The sequence below is a fragment of the Malania oleifera genome, chromosome 4, assembly GCF_029873635.1.
Source record: "Malania oleifera isolate guangnan ecotype guangnan chromosome 4, ASM2987363v1, whole genome shotgun sequence".
Lineage (NCBI taxonomy): Eukaryota > Viridiplantae > Streptophyta > Magnoliopsida > Santalales > Ximeniaceae > Malania > Malania oleifera.
In genome coordinates this window covers 98,094,771-98,118,563 of record NC_080420.1, presented here as the reverse complement: position 1 = coordinate 98,118,563, position 23,793 = coordinate 98,094,771, and the positions used below count along the sequence as shown (strand labels likewise).

At 35.5% G+C, this 23,793-nt stretch overlaps 1 protein-coding gene and 1 pseudogene across 1 annotated transcript; both read left to right on the top strand.

Annotated features, from left to right (window-relative positions):
- The first annotated feature begins 5,144 nt into the window (after nt 1–5,144).
- Nucleotides 5,145–9,763, top strand: LOC131153900 (WD repeat-containing protein WDS homolog). The gene is made up of 4 exons (XM_058106348.1): nt 5,145–5,798; nt 6,940–7,041; nt 7,970–8,605; nt 9,258–9,763. The coding sequence occupies exons 1-4, from the start codon at nt 5,145–5,147 to the stop codon at nt 9,429–9,431; spliced, it is 1,566 nt and encodes a 521-aa protein (XP_057962331.1). The 3' UTR covers nt 9,432–9,763.
- A 3,736-nt stretch (nt 9,764–13,499) lies between these two features.
- Nucleotides 13,500–14,678, top strand: LOC131153636 (glucan endo-1,3-beta-glucosidase-like; annotated as a pseudogene).
- Nucleotides 14,679–23,793: the final 9,115 nt, after the last annotated feature.

The window sequence follows — 23,793 nt, the reverse complement described above, 5'->3', positions numbered from 1 at the left end:
ACCCTGTGTGGGTGTGAATGAAGTGTGTGGTATCCTATGTAGATATGTGAATCCTGTGTGGATGATTGATGTGGAATGTGATGGATATTGGATTGTGTGTGAATACTGGTATGTAAACTTAAATGTATAAATATTTATGGCGAAGTAAATCTCTCCGTCCAATGGCTTGTTGAGAAAGGCGAGTGCCCTAACAATTATAGTCTGTTACCAAAGTAGAGGGAAGTTACATGTATTGGGGTATAATTTTCCCTATTCTCGGAGACTTTACTTATAAACATAACCCTGAAGGCTTACTGAGTAAGGTGAGTGCTTTAGTAGTTGTAAAGGTATAAGAGCAGAGGGAAGGTACATATATGGGTGTGTAATCTTCCCAATCCTCGGGAATTTTCACTATAAAAATTGGTTTTGTTTGTGTGTGACTACAGTTTGTAAGTGTCTTGTCAGTTGTTGTTGATTAATTGATGAGTTTATATTATATATATATATATATATATATATATATAATAAAATTCTTCTGCCACACACTGTTATAGTTTATTTCTTCTTTACTGAGAGGTGTCTCACCCCAAGGATTTCTTGACTTTTCAGGTCCTTCTGGTGATCGAGCTTAGAAAGCTCAGGGGCAAGGCTGAGAATTTTGGGTAAATTTTTATTAGGTAGTAAGAACTGAAATATGTATAATTATATTTTAGAAGTTCTGGTTCTGTAGTATAAGTGAAGGGATACTCCTTTTTGGGTTGTATATAGTACTCTAATATTTTATTTGAGGTCGTTTAATTATTTTCCGTTGCATGAATGGTATCAGAGACGGTGTTTGGTCTCATCACATCTTGGGCCCCACCTGGCGGCTTCGGGGCGTGATAGTCTCAAACAATGGTTAATCAATTAATATAATTTTGAGTTTTTTTTTTTTTTATCCATTTAGCATTCATATTTACATAGAAGAACAAACATTCAATTTTATAATCCTAATTTACAAATAATGAATTTTGAAATTTTAGTTTCTCTTTTTTTAACACTATTTTTGATAAGTTACATGAATTTAAAAAATAATGAATTATGTTTTATTTATTTTATGATGTGTGTAGTTATTAAATTCTATGAAAATTACATCTAGCAAATATTTTGTAGTATTATGATTAGTAGGTATTTTTTTTATAATTTATTCGTAATTTCTTTTTATACATTTTTAAAATATTTTAAAATAATAATAATTTTTTTATTATTTTAATGTCAATGGTTGATTTAAAGCGATTAACTTGATAGACTGGTTAATTTGAGAATCAATTAAGTATTTGAATCATTTAATTAGTTTTCAAAACATTATATTCATCAATTTTTCAATTTAATTTATCCAACTGGTGAATCATTTTATTATGCATAAAATTAATTCACATATGGGGTTGACTAATAATTAATTAATAAAAGATTTATTTTTTCATTAAAATTAAAATTAGGAAATTTTTTTTGATAGTTATTGAAAATAGAGGGATTGAGCATCATTTTTTGAAAATTTATTGTTGAATTTTACTGAATAATACTAATACAGTGGGGATGTATGGTGACTCGAGTCAACGTGACTAATGAACAATGGATGCAACAATATGGGATTTAGGAATCTTTAGAATAAAGGTATGACCTATATTTGGTCTCTTTCAGCATTGTGGTTGTTAATGTGTATTATGTTTTGGGTTGAAGCCCAACCCTTATTTATTTGTATAACACTCTTATTGCTTGTATTGCACTTGTACTATTTGTACTACACTTTTATTACTTGTACAACACTGGTACTGCATTCCTATATACTTGTACAACACATCGTGTCTCCTATATAAATAGGAACCAATGTATACTCTTAAAAACAAGAAATACGATAATACTTGTTCAGTATTTCTAACATGGTATCAGAGCCACTGCTCTGACCTTTACTTAGCAGTTTTGTTTTCTTGGTATTGCTCCTTCCCTATCACGCTTACGCCACCATCAAGGAACCACACCACAAACCACTGCATCCTTTGTCGCTGCCGTGCTAATTACTCCGATCAAGCTTCTTCAGGTACCATCAAGATCGTTGTTCGACAACGAGCTACCCAACCCTGAGCTTGGGTCCCCTGCTCCTGCTCCGCCTGAAGATCTTGTAGAAGACATTCCACCTCATCACTCAACTCGGGTAAGATCCATTCATGCTCACTTACTTGACTATCATTGTTACATTGCCCTTACTACACTACATGAGCCTCACACCTATTGTGAGACCTCCACTGACCCTTTATGGCATATTGCAATGAAAGAGGAACTTGATGCATTATCTAAGAACAATACTTGTGATTTTCTAGATAGTCTGTTGTTGGTTGTAAGTAGATCTACAAGATCAAGACTCGCTCTGATGGGTCCATTGAGTGCTATTAGGCTTATCTTATTGCAAAAAGTTTTACACAGGAGTACGAGATTGATTATGAGGAGACCTTTGCTCCAGTTGCTCGTATCTCTTTCTATTTGTGCCCTCTTACCCGTTGCTGCTGCTAGTAAGTGGGAACTTTTTCAGATGGATGTCAAAAATGTCTTCCTTAATGCAGAGTTAAGTGAAGAAGTTTATATGCAACCTCCACCTGGTCTCTCTGTTGAACTAAACAAGCTTTGTCACCTTCGACGTGTACTTTATGGTCTTAAACAAGCTCTGCGAGCTTGGTTTGCCAAGTTCAGTTCCACCATCTTTTGCTTGGGTTACAATGCCAGTCCGCCTTATGATTCTGCCTTATTTCTTCGTCGCACTGACAAAGGTACCATTTTGCTTCTTCTATATGTAGATGATGTGATCATAACTGGTGATGACCTTAGTGGCATTCAAGAACTCAAAGATTTTCTCAGTCAACAGTTTGAGATGAAAGATCTTGGTTGTCTCAACTACTTCTTTGGTCTTGAAATCACTCATTCCACAGATGGTCTTTACATTTCTCAGGCCAAGTATGCATCTGAACTCTTGTCTCGATCTGGACTCACTGATAGCAAGACTGTTGACACTTCAGTTGAACTTAATGTGCATCTGACTCCGTCAGAGGGGAAGCCATTGTTTAATCCCTCTATTTACAAACACTTGGTTGGCAGCCTAGTTTATCTCACTATCACTCGTCCAGACATCTCCTATGCTGTTCACCAGGTGAGCCAGTATCTGTTTGCTCCACGATCAACTCACTATGCTGCTATTCTGTGCATTCTTCGATATCTGAAGGACACTCTCTTCCATGGACTTTTCTACTCTGCTCAATCTCCGCTTGTTCTCCGTGCATTCTCTGATGCTGATTGGGCAGGAGATCCCACTGATCGTAGGTCCACCATTGGTTATTGAGTTTCTTCTTGACACTTCTCTGATTTCTTGGTGAAGTAAGAAACAAATCCTTGTGGCCCACTCTAGTATTGAAGCAGAATATCGTGCCCTTGTTGATACCACATCTGAGCTCCTTTGGCTATGATGGCTTCTTAAGGACTTAGGTGTGTCCACATCCTCTACTACTCCTCTTTATTGTGACAATCAAAGTGTCATTCACATTGCTCACAATGATGTCTTCCATGAACGTGTTGGGAATTAACAATAAATTCTCGAAATCTGTGAGAAACAAAATAGAGAAAGAATACATGCCAAAGAAAAATCATCACACGTACAAGACAATATTTACGTGGATAGGCAATTTTGCCTACGTCCACGGAGTTGTAGAGATTTCATTATTATTAGGAAGAAAATATAGAGAGTGCGGCGGTACAATACTCTCTCTCTCTCTCTCTCTCTCTTGCGAAGTGTGACGGCTAAACCTAATCACTCAAAAAACAATCGTTTTATATGCTGCGCACAGGGTTCCGAATGGGTTACAAAACGGGCCCAAAATTTTTTTTCGGGGGCACCCCCAGATTGTTGAGAATTCCACTTGTGAGTTTGTCTTACATTGGAAAATTTGAGTGGATGATGAGTACTCATATACATGGTTTGCCCCAAGACCCAATAGGCTTAAGTTTTTGAGTCAAGTTGGTATTCACCCATGTATATCAAGCTCACCCATGAGCTCCTCCGATTCTAATAGAATACTAACACACATAGAGATTGATTGTCATTTTAACCATTATTATCTTGTCCATGGTGCTCTCAAGTTCTTCTTAGTTTCTTTTAAAGTTGCAAATATCTTCACCAAGTCACATCCTAAGAGACGTCATCGTGCTTTGGTTGACAACTTCAAGTTGGTCTCCCACCTACCTTGAGTTTGAGGGGTACTATTAACATGCATTAGGTTTTGAACTGAAATCCAACCCTTATTTACTTGTATTACACTCTTAGTACTTGTATTCTACTTGTACTACTCGTATTACACTCTTATTACTTATACTGCACTTGTACTATACTGCACTTGTACTATACTCCTATTTACTTGTATAGCACTCTGTGCCTTCTGTATAAATAAGCACTCATATATACTCTTAAAAATAAGAAATACGATAATAGTTGTTTAGTATTTCTAATAGTGGTATTAATATACGCTGGAATAGTATTTAAAAAACCTATTGAGCGCGCCTGGGTTCACTTATCGTGTGAGCCCGTGTCTTCCGGGCCAGCGTCATACGTACTTTCCTCCTCAATTTTCGAACAGAGATCCTCATATTCATGCAGAAGGTGGAGGATGGAAGGCCTTTGATTGATTCCAACGGCCATTTCTTGGCGTTACCCGTGCCAAGAAGGTACGTTTCTTGCATCAGTCCTCTTAGCTATCTGCTTTCCTTTGCCCAGAACTTCATTTTTCTTCTTGCCTGCATCTCAATTCGTTTCGCATGCTCAGCAATTAACATTTTTTTCCAAGTCTCTGAGTTTCTTCTCTCTCCTCTGCTACTCCTCCTTTTACGATCTTCTGGATTTTGTGCTTCTGGGTCGTAGTTTTCTGGCGTTCTTGTGATGTGGGGTTTCGTGATTTCTTTGCTTTTTGCCTTCTCGATTGCATTCTCATGCAACTTCCGCTGATTGGCCATCTGGGTTTTGGATATTTTTCTCCGAATCAGTGGTTTTCTTCAGTTTCAATTCTTGGGGTTTTGGGTTTAATGGTTTGGTGATTAATTACCATAAAAACTTATAAGAAGCAGCCTCAAAAATCCCCCAAGAACTTCACATGAAGAGTGACGAGAGGACGTGTCTTGGTCCACGAGGCTTTGTAGCGAATGAAGAACTTGTAAGAGTTGTAATCCAATTCCTATATTCTTTAGGTTACAAGGAATCTGCAGCTTTGTTGGAAAATGAATCTAAAATTTCATACAAGTCTTCGCAGTTTGTTATGCTTGAATCACAAATCCTCGCTGGGAAATGGGAAGAAAGCATCAATACAGTTTGTAAATTGAAGGATGTCAAGGATGAGGATACTCGGGTTAAGGCTGTGTCTCTTATTCTTGAACAATGCGTTTCAGAATTTTTGAGCAAAGGAGATGATACTTTGGCTTTGAAAGCAGTTAGGAAGGACTTCTCTACATTAAGGGTTGGGAAGGAGAAGATTCATAACTTGTGTTCACTTGTCATTGCAAAAGATATTAATAGGTTGGGTGAATTAGAAGATGGAGTTATTGGTGAAATGAGGCTAAATTTGCTGAGCAATTTGGAAAGAGTGCTTCCTCCACCCATTGTGGTGCCTGAAAGAAGGTTAGAAAAATTGATTGAGATGGTTCTTTATAGTCAGACAGCATTTTGCTTGTACCACAACACCTTGGATCCAATCTCCCTATTCGAGGATCATAGTTGCGCTAAAGATGATCTCCCTACTGAGACTGTACAGGTTGACTTCCTTTAACCGCTTTTTGTTGATAATCTGCTACTTTCATTCAACATTTTCGATATTTGTTTTATAGAATTTGAGTTTTGCATGTTTCCTTAGCAAAAGGTTCTGCTAGCTTCTAATTTTCTGTATATCATCAGAGTGGCATTGTAGAACAGTCATATTGAATTTGCTAGCTGCTCTTTTTCTTTATGCACCTTTACTGCGTTTGGGAGCCTGGATTTTGAGTTTTGGATTTAGATTTGTATGGATTTGGACAACATTCAACAAACTTTGTATAATATTTGGTCCAAATCTACACAAATCCAAATCCAAGACCTCTCAAGTCCCAAACACAGGGTTATTGACCTCTCTCTCTCTCTCTCTCTCTCTCTCTCTCTCTCTCTCTCTCTCCCTCATTGTTATAGTATACCAATGATTATCATGAATTAGAGTTATGTTGGTTTCAAGAAACTGATGTAGAACATTTTCCAATTCATGTGGCAACGGTTGTCTAGATTATGCAAAGGAAAGTTTGAGTCTTACCAATTGAACATTTTAAAATTGGGAACATCAATAACTGGAAATAATTAAGCAAGCACCGGGTAGGTAGTGCAATAGCAGCAGCCACGAATTGATCATGGACCCAATGATTCTTTACTGGAGTGTTCTAACTTGAAACTTAGTTTAGTTAATTACATTTATATGATGTTAACTTTGTTTGTCAAACTGGTAAAATGGATTTTTGCAAGATAAAATGAATAAGTTGGGATTGTTGTATCTGCAGTAATCTGATATGGCCCCATTAGATTTCTTGAAGCATAGAAGTTTAGGATGGTACAAATTTCTTATTTTCTCGAACAGAAATGCAGTTTCTTGTTTAAAACAACAGCTAACATTTACTTCAGGTTTTAGATACAGAGACCTATATTCCAACAACTTAGTCAAAAAAGATTAGAAGCCGCTGTTTAAAATAGCAGGCCAAAGTATAAGTGTTGACCATGACAGTTTATAATGACCTGCTGGCCTTCTAATTCAAATCACAATGTATATACTATAGATTGAGAAATGCTATCGATTCAACTCAAATCACGAAGGAGAATACTATGCAGTGCTAAAGCCTTTTTGAGTCAATAAATATTTTCTTTTGTTGATTTTGCAGATTTTAAGGGGTCATACCCACGAAGTTTTGTTTGTACAGTTTTCAAATAATGGTGAGTACCTGGCCTCATCATCAAGAGACTGCACTGCCATAATATGGAAGGTATTTATTATCTTTCTGAAATACTTGTGCAGAGTGTCAATTGTTGGTATAAATTTGGACAGAACATGATAATCTGACAGTCAAGTTTTGTACTAAATCCCATGGCAGTAAACATACTGTGGTAGCAAAATGTAGGAATTATTATGACATGAAAGGCTAGCCTCCAAAAATAAATCCATTGTCATTACTTGTTCTTGTTCAGTAGGCTATAAATGCTTGATGATCTGCTTTGCTATGCTATTAATAATGTTTTAAGCCACCAAGTGCTATAAAAAGAGAGAATGAATTTTTCTTAGTACTTAATTCAAATATTTTGTACTAAATCCTCTTTAGAACTTGAAGAAGGGTACAAGGTAAATTGCAAACACTTTGCATTGAGTTTAGCAAAATTTCCAGTAGGGCCCTCAATTTTCTTTTCTTTAGTTTTTGAATGTACGTCACACCCTTATGTTTTGCCTACCTGATCATTTTTCTTAGGGATATATATGTTCTGTCATATGGTTCAATGCAATGATTTTTAGGACAATGATGCACCCCTTGGTTATGGGTATTGATTTACTGAAAGTTTTCCCTTATTCAATTCTGAAAATTGTTGTTTTCCAATTTTTTTAAAATTTTCTTTGAATATCCATTTTAAGCTTTTCTCAAAAGTGTGGAAATGCTGCTTCTGTGTCAAAGTAATAGTTTGTAAGACAGGAATTTATTACTGACCATTTCGTGGTAAGTGGGCTATTTAGGGATATATGTGGATTTTTAATCCCACCTAGTGGGACTTAAGATTGGTTTTGTCGTCGTCGTTGTTATTAACTCTTATGCTTGTTGAGCTTGATGTAATTTCATTGTCATTTTTTAGCAGAATGATTTCATGCTATGGAAAATCACTTATATTTGTAAAATCTTGTATCATTTTCCTTGGGTTATGGTGCAGGTACCAGAACATGGTAGTCTTACATTGAAACACACTCTTCGTGGCCACCAAGGCCCTGTTTTGTTTGCATCTTGGAGCCCCAATGACAAAATGCTACTCACAGTTGAAACTGAAATTCTTAAGCTATGGGATGTTGAAACAGGAGCATGCAAGCGCTCAATCAGGGAGCATACCCCAATTTGCAGGTCGTGTGCTTGGTTCCCCGACTCCGAATGGTTGGTCTTTGGAAGCAACAAACCAAGCCCAGATGGATGTGTCTACAAGTACAAATTTGATGAAGACATCATTGTGCACATGACAGAGATGGATCTTCCAGAGCTGATTGATCTTGCCATATTGCCAAACGGGGAAAGTGCTATATATATCTTTCCAAGGGGTATATCAATACAGAATTTCAATGATTATGATGGCCGCTTTATCTTTGAACAGAGTGCTATTACTTCAGTTTCTGTCTCTAGAGAAGGTAGATTTTTATTAGTGAATCTCGTTAACCAGGAGATCCATGTGTGGGATGTCGCTGGAAAAAATACCCAGCCATTAATATATGTGGGTCACAAGCAGACCAAGTTTGCAATCCGTTCTTGCTTTGGTGGTGTCAGTCCCATGTTCCTTGCCAGTGGTAGTGAGGATTCACAGGTTTGTTCAACTCCTGAAATGCATACTACTTCAATGCCGTTTATGTAATTTTCTGAACTGCTTGATGGTTTTTTAGTATGAGAATCTGCATTATTTTGAAGTGTTGAAGTGCGTGCGCGCGTGTGTGTGGGTACAAAAGTGTTACAATAAAACAACTTATTTTTACTGCATTTTGGTCAGTTGAGACTCGAGAGACAAATTTGAGGGAGCAAATATTATCAAAATAATTCGTGGGCTGCTTGCCTGTTTGTCAGGCTGTCAAAATCCCATGTTAATATTTTCATTATTTGGAAGAAAGAGTGGTGTAGATAATACAATATTACTATAAATGATATATTTCAGGAGCAACATCGAAGTATTGCCTTACACGAAAATATAAAACGCAGAAATATTTGCACATGTAATTTATGTAATGCTTGGTGGTTTTTAGGTTGTTTTGAAGAGGTGTAGTGATTTTTTTGAAAAGCTTATAGTAAGTGAAACTGATGACACTTGCTGGTTGACAATTGTGGGAATGATGATCTTACTTTCCAGAGGAAACAAAGCCTGATAAACCTCAAAGCTGCTAACAAAATGTCAATAAAATGATTGCATGAAATTTCAGTTTTATTATGAGTTGTGTCTTAAGCTTATATGAACATTCTACCTGCAGGTCTATATCTGGCATGCACATACTGGAAATCCTATCAAAGTTCTATCTGGTCATTCAATGGTTGTGAACTGTGTTAGCTGGAATCCAAAACAGATTCAGATATTGGCATCAGCAAGCGATGATCGTACCATCCGAATATGGAAGCCTCCTGGAAGTGATAAAAATATAGCCTAAGCTTTTCCACTCAACTAGAAAGCACAATTTAATTCTGGGGTATGCATGAAAAAAGAGTTCCATTTCTGTTTTTCATCAGATTTTAATGCTTGTTTGAAACCAAGTGGTAGGCAGAATCACAATACCTGAACCCAGAATTTGTGTCAAGTTATCTGCAGATCTGAAAGTTTATAGCCGGTCCCTTAGCCCACATTTCTGGGTTCTGAGTTTTGGGATGTGCCAAATTTAGTGGTACATTTTCAGTCTTATTTCCGTGGCATATTGGTGTACGACAAGAAGCCAGACCATGGGAAAACCTCGTTGGAGACAAACACATAAAACTGGGTGAAGAGATTGTTGGTTTAATTAATAGTTTATTGTGTTCTTAGTTCAATTAGTATAGGGATTAAGGATTATGTGTATATGTGGGGTTTTATTTGTATTTGTGTTTTCAAGGGGTGCGTTTGTAATTTCGTGTAGGTTTTTAGGGCATGTGTGTAATTTCCTATGTTATAAGCCTTTGAGTAGGAACTAGGTGAAGGGATTGTTTGGCTTTCCTATATTTGAATGGAGAATTACATGTGTGCTTCTTCTTCTTTGTTGACCCTATGGGTCATACCCTATTTTGATTACGACAAATACTCCGGTATTTAATAGTTGCCAAGTGTGTGTGCAGGTTTCATTGACAATATCATATGATGGCACTCGGAGACTCGAAGGAAAATGAAGACCCGAAATGTTTCTTTTTAATTATTGTAATCTATATTTCATTATGCCAAGTCTGTAATAATAATCATCCAAGGTCTGTAATAATTTGCATATCATGCATGTATGAACTACAAGCTCAAAGGCCTTAGAATGACTATAGGTCCGTACACATCCTTGAAAAGCAAATGACCTTATACGTTGGGTTTTTTAGGCTAAGATAAAATGCTTAAAACCTTAGAAAGATCCTAGGTCCCAGCACTTACAAGTAAAATAGTCTCCAATGTCACATATAATATCAGGGGAATAAATTGAATAGAATCAGGACTTAAAGGGCAAAATAAGTGGGCTTCAAGCAACCGAACTATAGTGTTCAAAACACTTCGGGCGACGGAACTGTGGAAAGTTAGCATTGTTGACTTGACTTTGGGCGACTGAACTAGAATGAGCGTATCTTCCTCAGTTGATCGAACTCGTTTATGACTTTTCCTCAACTGTTCGGGCGCCTTAACCTTCACGTGTAAAATACCCTCGGGTGATCGAAGGTTGCCGTTCGAGCTACCAAAATTATGTACAGGCAATCGAACCTCGAACGATTGGAAAATCGCTTGGTTCAACCAATCAAACCTTAACTCGGACACCTGAACCTCGAAAAACACCTTTTTTTTGTTGAGTCTGTTCGGGTGACCGAACCATGGTTTAGCCACCCGAAACTTTCGGGTTGGCAAATTTTTAACCGAGGTAATTTGGGGTAAAAGGCGGGTTAATTTCTTAAACATAATTAAAACAAATTTTAAAATTATCCTTGAGTCCCCAATGGTCATAATTTGCCTATTCTCTATATATATGCTTTTATTTGTACAAATTAGGGATGATTAGCAAATAGGATTAAGCCAAAACTCTCTCAAATATTCAAATCCTATTTTGTTCATACTAATCCCATACACTCTCATACACCTATTGCTTTGATCATCTAAGCTTTGTGAGAGTGCCTTGAGTGTTTATGCTCCACTTCATTTTTCTTAATACTCTCATTTGTGTTATTTGTTGATTGATTTTGATATTGAGAGTGAAACATAAGTTTTCCCACTGATTTAATCTAATAAATCTTGTGTGGGGAAAACTTTGTGGCTTGTAGGTTTTTGCATCAATATTGTAAGATACCTTAACCTATAATTTTTGTGTGTGCAAAATTATTATTTTTACAATTGTACATTCAAACATCTCTCGTGTCTAGTAAATTAAGAAAATATTTTTGAGGCTGTTTGAATAATCTTGCTAGCACTGATCGTCAACTTAGAGGATCATTGGGTGGGAGTACATAGAGGATAGCCCATTATCCATTGGAAAGACCTTCACAATTCTTTTCAACATTAATGCTTAAGACCTTGAAAGTTTTAAATTATAACATTTGGATGTTGCCTCAAGGAGACATGAAAAATACTTACAAGAGTGAATTTCTGCACATAATAATGTCAACTAAATAAGATTTTTTAAATTGTCGGTATCATTTCTTGATATAAAATAAATTTTTTGAAATTTTTATAGGTAGTGTAATATTCATGGAGATGGATATGAATTTACTCAACAATATATAATAAATCAATATATAATAATTTTAATTTAATAAAACACAAATAATGAAATAAAAGTCTTACCTCAGATGGGGGTTCTGGATGCATCTTACAAACAACAAATCGAAATGCAAAATTCTATATTGTGAATCTAGTATAACAAATCTTCAAGAACGGCCATGAAAAAATCAAGAAGATTCAATGCAAATAAAATAGATTTAGGGTAAAATACAAACCCCATTTCTACCCTTTTATAGTTTGCTCAAATGGACACCTACAAAACACCTCGAACGGTCACCTGCAAACCTCCCTAAATGGTCACCTGCAAACCTCCCTGAATGGTCACCTGCTGCTACTGCCATCCTCCTCCTTGCCAGACTCCGCTCTCTGTCCCTTCCTTTGCGTTCGCGAGTGAAGCGAAGGAGAAGGGAGGAGTTGAAGGCAATCAAAGCAAATCTCGCTAGACCAAGCAGCGAGATTTGCCACGCGTCACACACCAATCAACCGTTTCATTTCCCAAGCAAATCTCACTGCTTGGTCTAGCGAGATTTGCCTTGACACGCATCAACACCCGATTTGTCTAACCCTTTAAATCTCGCTGCTTGGTCTAGTAAGATTTGTTTAAATTTCGCTGGACCAAGCAGCGAGATTACGTGAGCATCATTCTGGAAAATATATTCCCAAATAGGGTATTAATTAATATATTATTTAAAATTAAAGATAAAACGAGAAAAAAACTCTGTATTATACAGTTATTTAAAGTAGTATAAATATATACCATGCCCTCTTACAGGGATGGTAATACACATATATAGACCATTATTGAAACCTATTTTTAGATATACAAATATTATGACTAGAATAAAGGATGATCCTTGAATAAGGGGATTTACAGTCAAGGCTCATCCCTATAATCTCCCTAATTGATTCTAATGACAAATCAAGCCAAGTAGCATTAGTGATATGATATTAAGCCTTTCATGGAATGTCGTTGATTTGGGTACACATCCCATCCATGGCAGCCCCAATTAAGACAGATATCGTAGTTGATGTGTGTTGGCTGAGCTCCAACAATTATTCCAACCAGTGTCGGCCTGACCATAAGGCCATTGAGCACTTTGCCTACGACACCAAAATTTTTGAGGCTCCTAATTTTTTTTTTTTAATATTAACATTATTTATGATATCATCTCTTCCCATATATTGATTTTCCCACTATCTCAAAAGTTGAGGCCCTCAATTTTTTTTTTTTTTTTATGTTAACATTATTTATGATGTCATCTCCAAAGTAAATAAAATTATATTTTGAAAAGTAAAGTAAATGTAATTTAATTCTTTCTTTTTCAAGTCTTAATGTAATCTTGAATATAAAACTTTAATTAGTAATTTTGCATCTCAAAAAGTTAGAAAAATTAATTTTAAATAAAAATAAAAATTAAACAAAATATTAAGTCTCCTAATTAAATCATTCCCCAAGGCCCCATATTGTGAAGAGCTGGCCCTTATTCCGGCCGGCGTCCCACGCGGTTATGTAAAATTAATTACCATATTAAGCCACAGCCTTGCGTCTTAAAAATTGGATTGTGGATATTCAACGAAATAATCTTCCTCATCCACACGTACAGTACATTCCAAAGAGTATTATTAATCGACTGGGCACTGGCGTGGCAGGCTACTGGATTACAAACTCCACGCCTATATATATTATACAAATTCACAAACACATGCACTACGCTACCTACAGGCTACTACACACTTGCTGTTCATTTCAGTTGTGCTCTCTTATTTTTCGCCAAGCAAAACGCTTCCCATGGCCGCTCTACTTATCTTACTTGCACTCTCTATTGCCTCACAACTTAAAGGTCAGGTTTCCAATAGTATATTCTCAGTCTTAATTTTGTCATCTATATATATATATATATATATATATATATCCTTGCACTCAGCAAGCATTTACTACTTAAATGGTCCAATTTTTTCCTTTTTTTCCTTTCTTCATGCTAATTAAAATAAGTTTGAATGGATGAAACACAGGGGCACAATCCATTGGGGTATGCTATGGAAGACTGGGTGACAATCTCCCAGCCCCTCGAGAAGTCATGGGCCTCTACAAATCCAACGGCATTCCCCAAATGCGACTCTACGACCCTGACCCATCTGTCCTTCAGGCTCTCAAGAATTCCAACATAGACCTCATCCTCGGCGTCCCGAACCAGATCCTCCAAGCCCTGGCTTCCGACCCCTCCGCCTCTACCCAGTGGGTCAAAACTAACCTCCTCGCCTTCTCTCCCGATGTCAAATTCAAGTACATCGCCGTCGGCAACGAGATCAAGCCTGGCGACGCGGAGGCCTCCTCTGTTCTTCCTGCCATGCAAAACGTCCGCGCTGCCCTCGTCTCTGCCGGCCTCCAACACCAAATCAAAGTTTCCACATCCATAGAGGCCGGCCTCCTCGGCGCCTTCTACCCGCCTTCTGCCGGCTCTTTTAGCGACGTCGCGAAACCCTACTTAGAGCCCATTATAAGCTTCTTGGCCAGCACTAGTTCTCCGCTCCTAATGTGTACCCCTATTTTAGTCACATTGGGGATCCCCAAAACGTCCAACTCCCCTTTGCCTTGTTCACCGCCCCTGGCATCGTCGTCCACGACCCGACTAGCAACCTCGACTACCAGAATCTTTTCGACGCCATGGTGGACGCTCTGTACTTCGCTCTTGAGAAGTCCAGCGGCGCGAATGTGGGTATTGTGGTGTCGGAGAGTGGGTTGCCGTCGGCCGGTGGCACTGCAGCAGCCACACCGGAGAATGCACGGACTTATTATAAGAACTTGATTCAACATGTTGGCTTAGGGACCCCAAAGAGGCCGGGCGTGTTAGAGACGTATTTGTTTGCCATGTTCGACGAGAATCAAAAGACTGGCACAGTCACCGAGCAATACTTCGGCCTCTTCTCCCCTAGTAAACAGCCCAAGTATCATATTAGCTTTAATTAATTAATGAGAGAATGATAAAATTAAAAGTAATGCATGTAAACGTTATCTTAATTAGACATTTAAATTAATACACAAGTGCATCAATGTTTTTATTTTTTGAATTATGTACAGGATATTTACGTGTCCGTTTTATGGTCCACGTGACTAATCCTGCCTCCCTTGAATTGATCAACTCTAAAGAGAGATAAATGTGCATCAATGTTCTTGTGAATATGCATGTGGGCTAGATAGCTGCACGTCCTCACTCCTATTGTAATAAGGCTTGTTTTTTTCTAACATATAAGGCATGCTAGCTATACATCTGCTACCATATTTTAGCAATAAAAATAATTTTTTTTGAAGAAAAATAGGAGTATTTTTTCCCAATATTATTTTGCTGCAGTATTTTTTTATGATCATTTGAGGAATTTTATGTCATAATTCGTGGTTGTATATTATTATTATTATTTTAAACGGTAAGGAATGCAATTTTATTTAATATATATATATAACATCTATAAATTTATTTAATCCTTGCTAAAGGTTGCCATGAATGTTATATATGATTAAATAATATTTAATCATTTCTTATATCTTCTCTTCTAAGTGAGCTACACCCAACTTACCACTCATCCATCTAAGTATTCTCATCTCGGCAATTTCTTACTTTTGGATATTCTGTTTCTTTGTCCCCCAACATTCTGAGATGGTCTTATAAATGTCCTATAAATTCCCCTTTTAATTTTAAGGGTATTTTACCATCACAAAGCACACTTGAAACATTTCTCCACTTTACCAACCTACTTTAACTCTATGCATTACATTATTTTCAATTTCTTTTTCAACTTGCATAATATATCTAAGGTATCGAAATCTACAAGTGTTGTTTATTTTTTCATCATCAAGTTTAACTTTTTCTCCAATATCCTTCCTACCATTACTGAAATTACATTTCATGTATTCTTTCTTATTTCTACTTATCCTAAAGCCTCTAGTTTCCAAAGTTTTCCTTAATAATTTTAACACAGTCTCTACTCCATCCCTAGTTTCATCAATTAATACAATATCATATGCAAACAACATATACCATGAAACCTCCTTTTGAATACTATTAGTCAGTTGGTTCATCACTAAAGCAAAAAGATAAGGGATCAAAGAAGATCCTTGATGTACACCTATGGTGATTAGAAATTCTCTAGTTTCTCCATTTATAGTCCTTACACTAGTTATTACTCCATCGTACATATCCTTAATAACATCAGTATATGTGATGACCCCAAATTTTACTTGTCTGATACCTTAATTATAACTACTCGACCCAAAGTGGGGTATCATATATCCTGTCCAAAACTCCTTATCAAACATGCAGCGAAAAACATAAATACCACAATTGTTATACCAGAGTTCTAATTCCACCATAATTATACAATTACATCAAAAATCCTGATTATTTATGTAACGGCCCAAAAATTCATACCATTTTTTTAATATATATATATGCTGTAAAAATAAATTACTCTGATACCTCTTATAAAATCCACTATAATGTCTCGGTCCCAAAATGGACGCTAAGAATTCCTGTTCATAGAAACAAAACACCTATGCAGCGGAAAACATAACCATAATTACAATAACAGAGTTTCAGTATTATCCCAAAACATACATACACATTTTCTCAAAAATATCCCACTAGATCTCCTAGGAACTACTGAAAAATACATCCCCCAAAATCACTTACCCTACAGACAGGGCAGTACAAAGGTCCTCTCTATCTCTGAGCCTGACCTGGACGTCTAATTGGATCACCTGAAATGTTCAGAATATTGGGATGAGACAATTCTCAGTAAGACGAAATATGTTATTACAAGTGTGTGACATTTGAGTTTATACACAAAACATATTCTTTAATTAAAACTATTGACGAGATATCATGTAAAAGTATCTGTACAAAAATCCACAACTATGTCATTTAAAATATAGAAACTCGGAGTTATCTATTCAAATATACTTCTATCTATAATATATAATCTCGGTTTTCTGTGTATACTGTATATGTACATAATTCTGAAAACTTCCCTAGATGATTGTATGTCATGATTTAACCACTCATGATAGGGTTGTGCAGCCCGTAGGCTGGACTAAACACTGGTTGTCCTATCAGTGCTAGTCAAACTATGTAAATCTGTAGCATGAAAGGCCTGCTCCACCTGGTCTGGATGCCAGGGAGCCCTCTACTCTACCTGTGGCACAATCGGCATCCAACACCATACTCTATTTGAGACGTATGGTTGCACTAACTATACTGTAATAGCTACGGTACCGTGCTTTGTAAACTACTCTGTTCCATTAGGGTCTGATATTATGTAATACTATTTCTATAAATAATCTATCTGTTTTACCATGATTCTGTATCAATTGTATTAACCATGATTCTATAATTCTCTTTATTAACCATGACGCTATAATAACTGTATATTTGTATAAATTGTATTTCTATATGTCATGATTCTATAATATGTATATCATGGTTCTATAAAACACTGTATAATCATTTGTAGCTTTGGTGTATTCCCAAAAGAGGGAGTGAATTGGAATTTTAAAACTAATTCCTAGGTTGAATTAGATGTTAGCCGTATTTCACAACCTAGGGTCTTTCTATGTAATTCCAAATGCGCAGAAAAATAAAATGTACAGAAATTAAATCATGCACAACATTCACAGAATAATATACATGTGCAGGAATGTAAATTGCAGAAATTTAAACAATGCACACACGATATGTTATCAGGGTTTGGCCAATACTGCCTACGTCCCCACCTCTAGCTCGCAAGTCCGAGGATTCCACTAAAGCTCACTTAACGGGTGGAGTGGCATCGATTACAGTCAGGTTAATTAGCGGGGCTAACCACAACCTATACCTTACCAAGATGGTGCACCTAACTTTTCTAACCAGGTCTAAGCCAATCTGAGACTATTCAATAGGGCTAGTCTCCCTCTACAGGCCCATGCCTGGAATACAACAATCAACTAAAATTTATGTATACAGAAATGCTTCTTACACTAAGTAGGCTGAGTCGTTCTGAGTTGTGCTTCCAAGTGCAGAAGTGTCAAGTTGTATCAAGAATGAGTCCAAGATCGTATTCCACAAGGACCACTGCATATCAAAGTATTTGTGAAAATTTAGTGAAATTCTATTGCTGTAAAATGTGGTTTGAAAATATTTTTGGTCTTTTATGATTTTGAAAATAGTAAACAAAGTGGGAGGTATTTGAGAAAAATGCTAAAATGTGACTTAACTTTTATCGAATTTCCAAAAATATAAACCTACTAACGCAACCAAACTAAACAGATTAACTAAAACAATTTACCAAACACTCGGGTTACAAGTTCAACGTCTGTTTGCTTCCACCTAGGATCTCATCAATGTTTAATCCCATAAAGACTTATCAAGAATATTAAATTTGAAATTCACTAATCATATAGATAGGTGATAGACATGAAAAATACTTATAAGAGTGAATTTCTGCATATAATAATGTCAAATAACTAAGATTTTTTAAATTGTCGGTATCATTTCTTGATATAAAATAAATTTTTTGAAATTTTTATAAGCAATGTAATATTCATGGAGATGGATATGAATTTGTTGACTTTGGTGCAATCCCAAGAGGGGGGTGAATTGTTATTTTAAAAATTAATCCCTTAGGTTAATCCACTAGTAGTAATATTACACAAGTCTAAGGTCAATCTAATGCGTATAAGATAAATCAGTATATATATTTAGTGAAAATTAAACAATTTAATTAAGCATGCACGATAAAGCAGTAAATAGAGACGACACTAGAAATGTTATCGAGATTCGGCAAACTGCCTACGTCCCCGCCTTGGCTCACTAGCACAAGGATTACACTATGGGTTCACTTAACGGGTGGAGCGGTACCTAAATATAACTAGGTCAATTAGCACAGGGTTGACCTCAACCTTTACAACAAGGTCAAATTAACACAGGACTGACGTCAACCTTTTACAACCAATCCTTCCAGGCCAGATTACCGCCCCTTCAGGCCATGCTTGGAATACAACAGATTTACAATAAAATTTGCGTACAAACCATATGCTAGATTTGCACCAATATAATCAACACACTACCAAATGATAAGATATGATAAACTCAATGTAGTGTTAATGTCTACTCTCAAAAATAATGCCAATATTGCAATTAGTACGTGAGAGTGTATATGGTAGGATCTTTCTGTCAAATGATAATGTTAATCACAAAGTGCAATAACAAAGATTTTTAAGCACACTTCAAATATCTTCAACAACTATTTTTCTCAAAATAAACCTCAAAAGATATTTGAAAGATGGTTTGTAAAATATTATTTCACAAACAAAACACAATATGAACTCTTGAGTCTTGCAATGAATATGCAAAACTTAGAAGCTCAAGGAAGTTTTCCTATGGAAGACTTATTTATGAAGCCCCCTAGGAGAACTTGAAGTTTATTCTCTATGAAAAATGAATCTCAATCAGAACAAGCAAGAAAGAGTTTAAACTTGGTGAGATAAATACAAGAAAACTCCTACAAAGAAGTATTTGCAATATAAATGAGTAAGAGGAGTAGTACATGGCTTGAATATAAGATTTTGGATTTTTGAAAATCAGAGAATATTTGCTAATTATAATTGCTAATCTCATGCTAATTTTTGCAAATTAGGGGGCATATATAGAATTCCCCAAAATTATTACCGTTCGATACATATATGCCATTTTTACAAAGTTTAAGTGAGGTTAATAATATTAACAGCGTTTTTAACCTCGATGAAATTCGCCAACCTGAGAGCACCAGTCAATCGTACTCAAAGTTCTGTTGACCGAGTGTCTTAGTTCGGTCGACCAGGAGTATTTTGAACTGAAAAGATGGTCGACCAAATGAAAGGAGATTTTCTGATCCGCGTGGTTTGGTCGATCGTGCTTAGTTCGGTTGACCAAACTGGTCGAACTTTGATTGACTGAGATATTTTGAACTTAAGGGTTCGGTCGACCAGGCGGTTGGAATTTCCCACGTGGAGGTTTGCTCGACCAGGGCGTTGCCTATATGTTTCTAGTTGGTCAATTAAAAGGTCAACTTGTTGTCTCGGTGGGCGTTCGGTCGACCAAAGATCTCAGTGTAACTGAGTTCGATTGACCGAACATGTCATCCTTAGGCATTTCAGTCTTTTCCCTTTATTAAATTGTCCCTATTTATATTATGTTTATTTTCAAGACTATGAAAGATATTTTTATGCAATATTTAGGGTCTTAAAGACAATCTATGGTCTTTGTGAGTTAACCCCAAAAATCTGATGTCGGTCGACCCCCTAAGGTCATTCAATAATCCTTTGAATTTATCTACCCTATCATGCATGTAATGCATTGATTATTATAGACCATTTCTTATTTACTATTATTGACCCAAATAAAACTTAATTAAATTACAACAATGTTTAAGGTCTTTATCTTCTTCAAGTCCATGTGCGTGCACCATATGATACTTCTAATTGATTCTACACACAAACTCATCAACCATTAAATATCAAAGTATTTGTCATAATTAAAACGAGATATGACCTATATATAAGGTCAACAGAATTTACTCAATAATATATAATAAATCAATATACAACAATTTTAATTTAATAAAATACAAATAATGAAATAAAAGTCTTATCTCATATGGGGGTTCTGGATGCACCTTCCAAACAACAAATCGAAATGCAAAATACTATATTGTGAATCTAGTATAACAAATCTTCAAGAATGGCCACGAAAAAATCAAGATGATTCAATGTAAATAAAATAGATTTAGGGTAAAATACATACCCCATTTCTACCCTTTTATAGCTTACTCGAATAGACACTTGCAAAACTCCCCTAACGGTCACTTGCAAACCTCCCCGAACAGTCACCTGTTGTTGCTGCCGTCCTCCTCCCTGCCGGACTCTGCTCTTTGTCCCTTCTTTGCTTTCGCGAGTGAAGCAAAGGATAAAAGAGGAGTTGAAGTTGGTCAAGGCAAATCTCACAGGACCAAACAACGACATTTGTCACACATCACACACCGATCGACCGTTTCATTTCCCAGGCAAATCTCGCTGCTTGGTCCAGCGAGATTTAAACAGTAAGATTATGTGAGCATCATTCTAGGAAATATTTTCCCAAATAGGGTATTAATTAATATATTATTTAAAATTAAAGATAAAATGGGAAAAACTCGTATTATATACATAGTACATCATCCACAAAACGTAGGTATATATATGATACAACTTTTTATAGCAATAAGTATGAAAAAGTATGATATTTGGTAGGTAAGTATAGTATTAGTGTTATTATAATACTACACTCGCAAATATATATATATATAATTATGGAAATTTTAACTCAACTTAAAATTTTTAAAATTTTTCAAGATTTGTTTTAAAAAAGTAGAAAATAATTTATTTTTTTAATAAGTTGTCATTTTTTATTTCTAGATTTCAAAATAATCACAAAAAAATACAACTTGCTTTTCAATTTTCCAAAATTCATATAAGGTAATATTTAAAATCATGAATTTTGGAGTAGAAATTTTGATTTATGTGAATTTAGAAGAAACTATACACATAATCCACTCCCACCTGTTCCATCATAAGTCGAAGTGAAATCATGTAAAGTAACATAAAGACACCTTCACTCATCAGATAAGACCAAAAGAACACTTAAATCTCCAATTTACACAATCAAAGAGATAACAAGTTGCCCCCAGACGTTGGCTCAGGTGGCAGGGGGATCTGCGGTGGGCAGCTTGACAGTATAAGCTCGGGTTCAATTCCTGCCTCATTGAGCAAAAACCTGAATTTACCTCCTGCGTTGGTTGTGGGATCAAACAGCGTGGGCGAGGGATTAGTCTGAGTACTTCGTAACGCCACCGGTGATCATATATCATGTAGCTGGATGAGACGAGGGCACCAAGACACCTGGCATAACCCAAAAAAAAAAAAAGAGATAACAAGTTAAGAGACCAAAAAAGCAACAAGATAGTGAAACATGTATAAAATCTACATTAAATGCACATAAAATTAGAATTTTATTGTTAAATAAAAGTTATTTCTAATATTTTTTGCTTTTATTGCCTTTAATTTTAATTTTTTTGGAATTTTTAATTTTTTTTTTTTTTTTTTTGGATTTTTTGAAGATTTATTGACATTTTTGGGATTCAAGCAATTATTGCAATAAATAAATTAAAATAAGAAGACCTACTCTATCATACAAAGAAAATAATAAAAAAATAATGATAAGAGTAATAATTATAATATAATATTAATTAATACAAATATAGATCATTATAATAATAAAATATATAATATAATTTGAATAAAGACTAAAAAAAGAATTTTTATTTTATTTTTAAAATTTTGGTTTTTTTTATTTTTTAACTATTTTTTAATTAAATAAAAAATGATTAAAAATTATCTAGATTTGCCTTAATAGAAGAGAGATGCACTTTTGCACATGTAGACATAGTAAAGGATAATATTGGGTTTTTAAATTTATTATGATTCCAAGTGAAAAGAATTTGATTTCCAATTGGGAGGCCAGACTTTTCTTCTCTCTAAAGAAAGAGACTGAAGAATAGAAATACAATCCTTGTTCCAAAAGAGAACTGGAATGGAATTACAAATCGATCAACCATTATAGATCAAAATTCAAGATTTTGTTTCTAATTCCTATATCTCAATTCTAAATTACCGAACACCGTCTTAATTAATGCACCCTCACTTAACTTTGATTCTAATTAACTTATAAATTTAAGACTTGAATGTTGCGCTTGCTTTTAGGAAAAGGGAGTAGGAAATGAATTTCTTTTGAAACACCTAAAATAAAAATCCTTGCAAATCGACGTAAGAGTAAATTTAGATTAATATTTTGTTTCAACTTAAGGGTCCGATTGGATCGAGAATTTTACTAGGAAAAAGAAAAGAAAAGAAAGAGAAAGAGGAAACTCGTTTTCTCTTACATTTTCCATCTCTATTACATACTAACAAAAAATTAAAGTTTATTACTCCCAGGGTGTGGTTCAGGTGGTAGTGCGGATTGCAGGAGTGCCTTTCACGAGGTCAGGTATTCAAACCCTCCCGGGCTCGTTTCCGCCCCTAGACTCCTGAATTTACCCTTCCTTTGAAGTTGTGGGGTCAACTTCAAGAGGTACAGGATTAGTCACGTAAACCGTAAAATGAACGCGTGGATACCCAGTGCGTATTCCAAAAAAAAATTAAATTTTATTTTCATATGACTAAAAATTAAGAAAAATGAAATATTAATGATGTGTAAAATCAAAATTCTATTCATAAATTTGATACATTTTTTATTTTGCTTCTCACTTTTCTTGATAACCAAACATGAAAATATAAATTTCTTAATATTTCTCTTTTGTTTCCCTAACATTTTCTTAGTTCCAAACGGAGCTCAAATATTAAAACAAATGGCCTATTCAATTTCCTTTCCATTCCCTTTGTTGAAAATAGAAAATGGACTCTTCAATTTTCTTCCCTTCCAAGCCTCAGACATGGTGTTAATAGAGTCTAACAAGGGAGGGATACTAATAAAAAGTAACTATTCTCAAGTTTCGCAGTAAGAATGTGTACTTTTTATTCTATGTCAATGAGAATAAAACAATGGTCTAACAATGTATTATTGGCATTTGAGGCTCTTGTGCAGCTGTGCTCCATTTGGGGATTATGATTTAGAATGATGCAAGGTTCCCAATTTCAAATTGAAATTAGGGGTCAATTTGAATGTTAATTGGTTAAGGCTAGGGTTTCAATTTGGATAAATTTGGGTTGATTCAAATAGGGTGAAGTGGGTTAGAGAAAGCACTTGGCTTTCTGATTGAGGGTTCTTTCTAGCTATGGCTGCATTGGGTGGCATAGGAGCAACAACATTAAGCTACACACCAGAATGGTGCGGAGAAAACATATGGCCAAGCAATGAAAATTCCAAAACTAGATTTGATTTTCCAAACCTACAATGAATAAATAAATAAATAAATAATTTAGTGCACAATGTGATTTATAGGAACCTAATTGAAATAAAGCCCCGCTCTCCTAAAATAAAGAG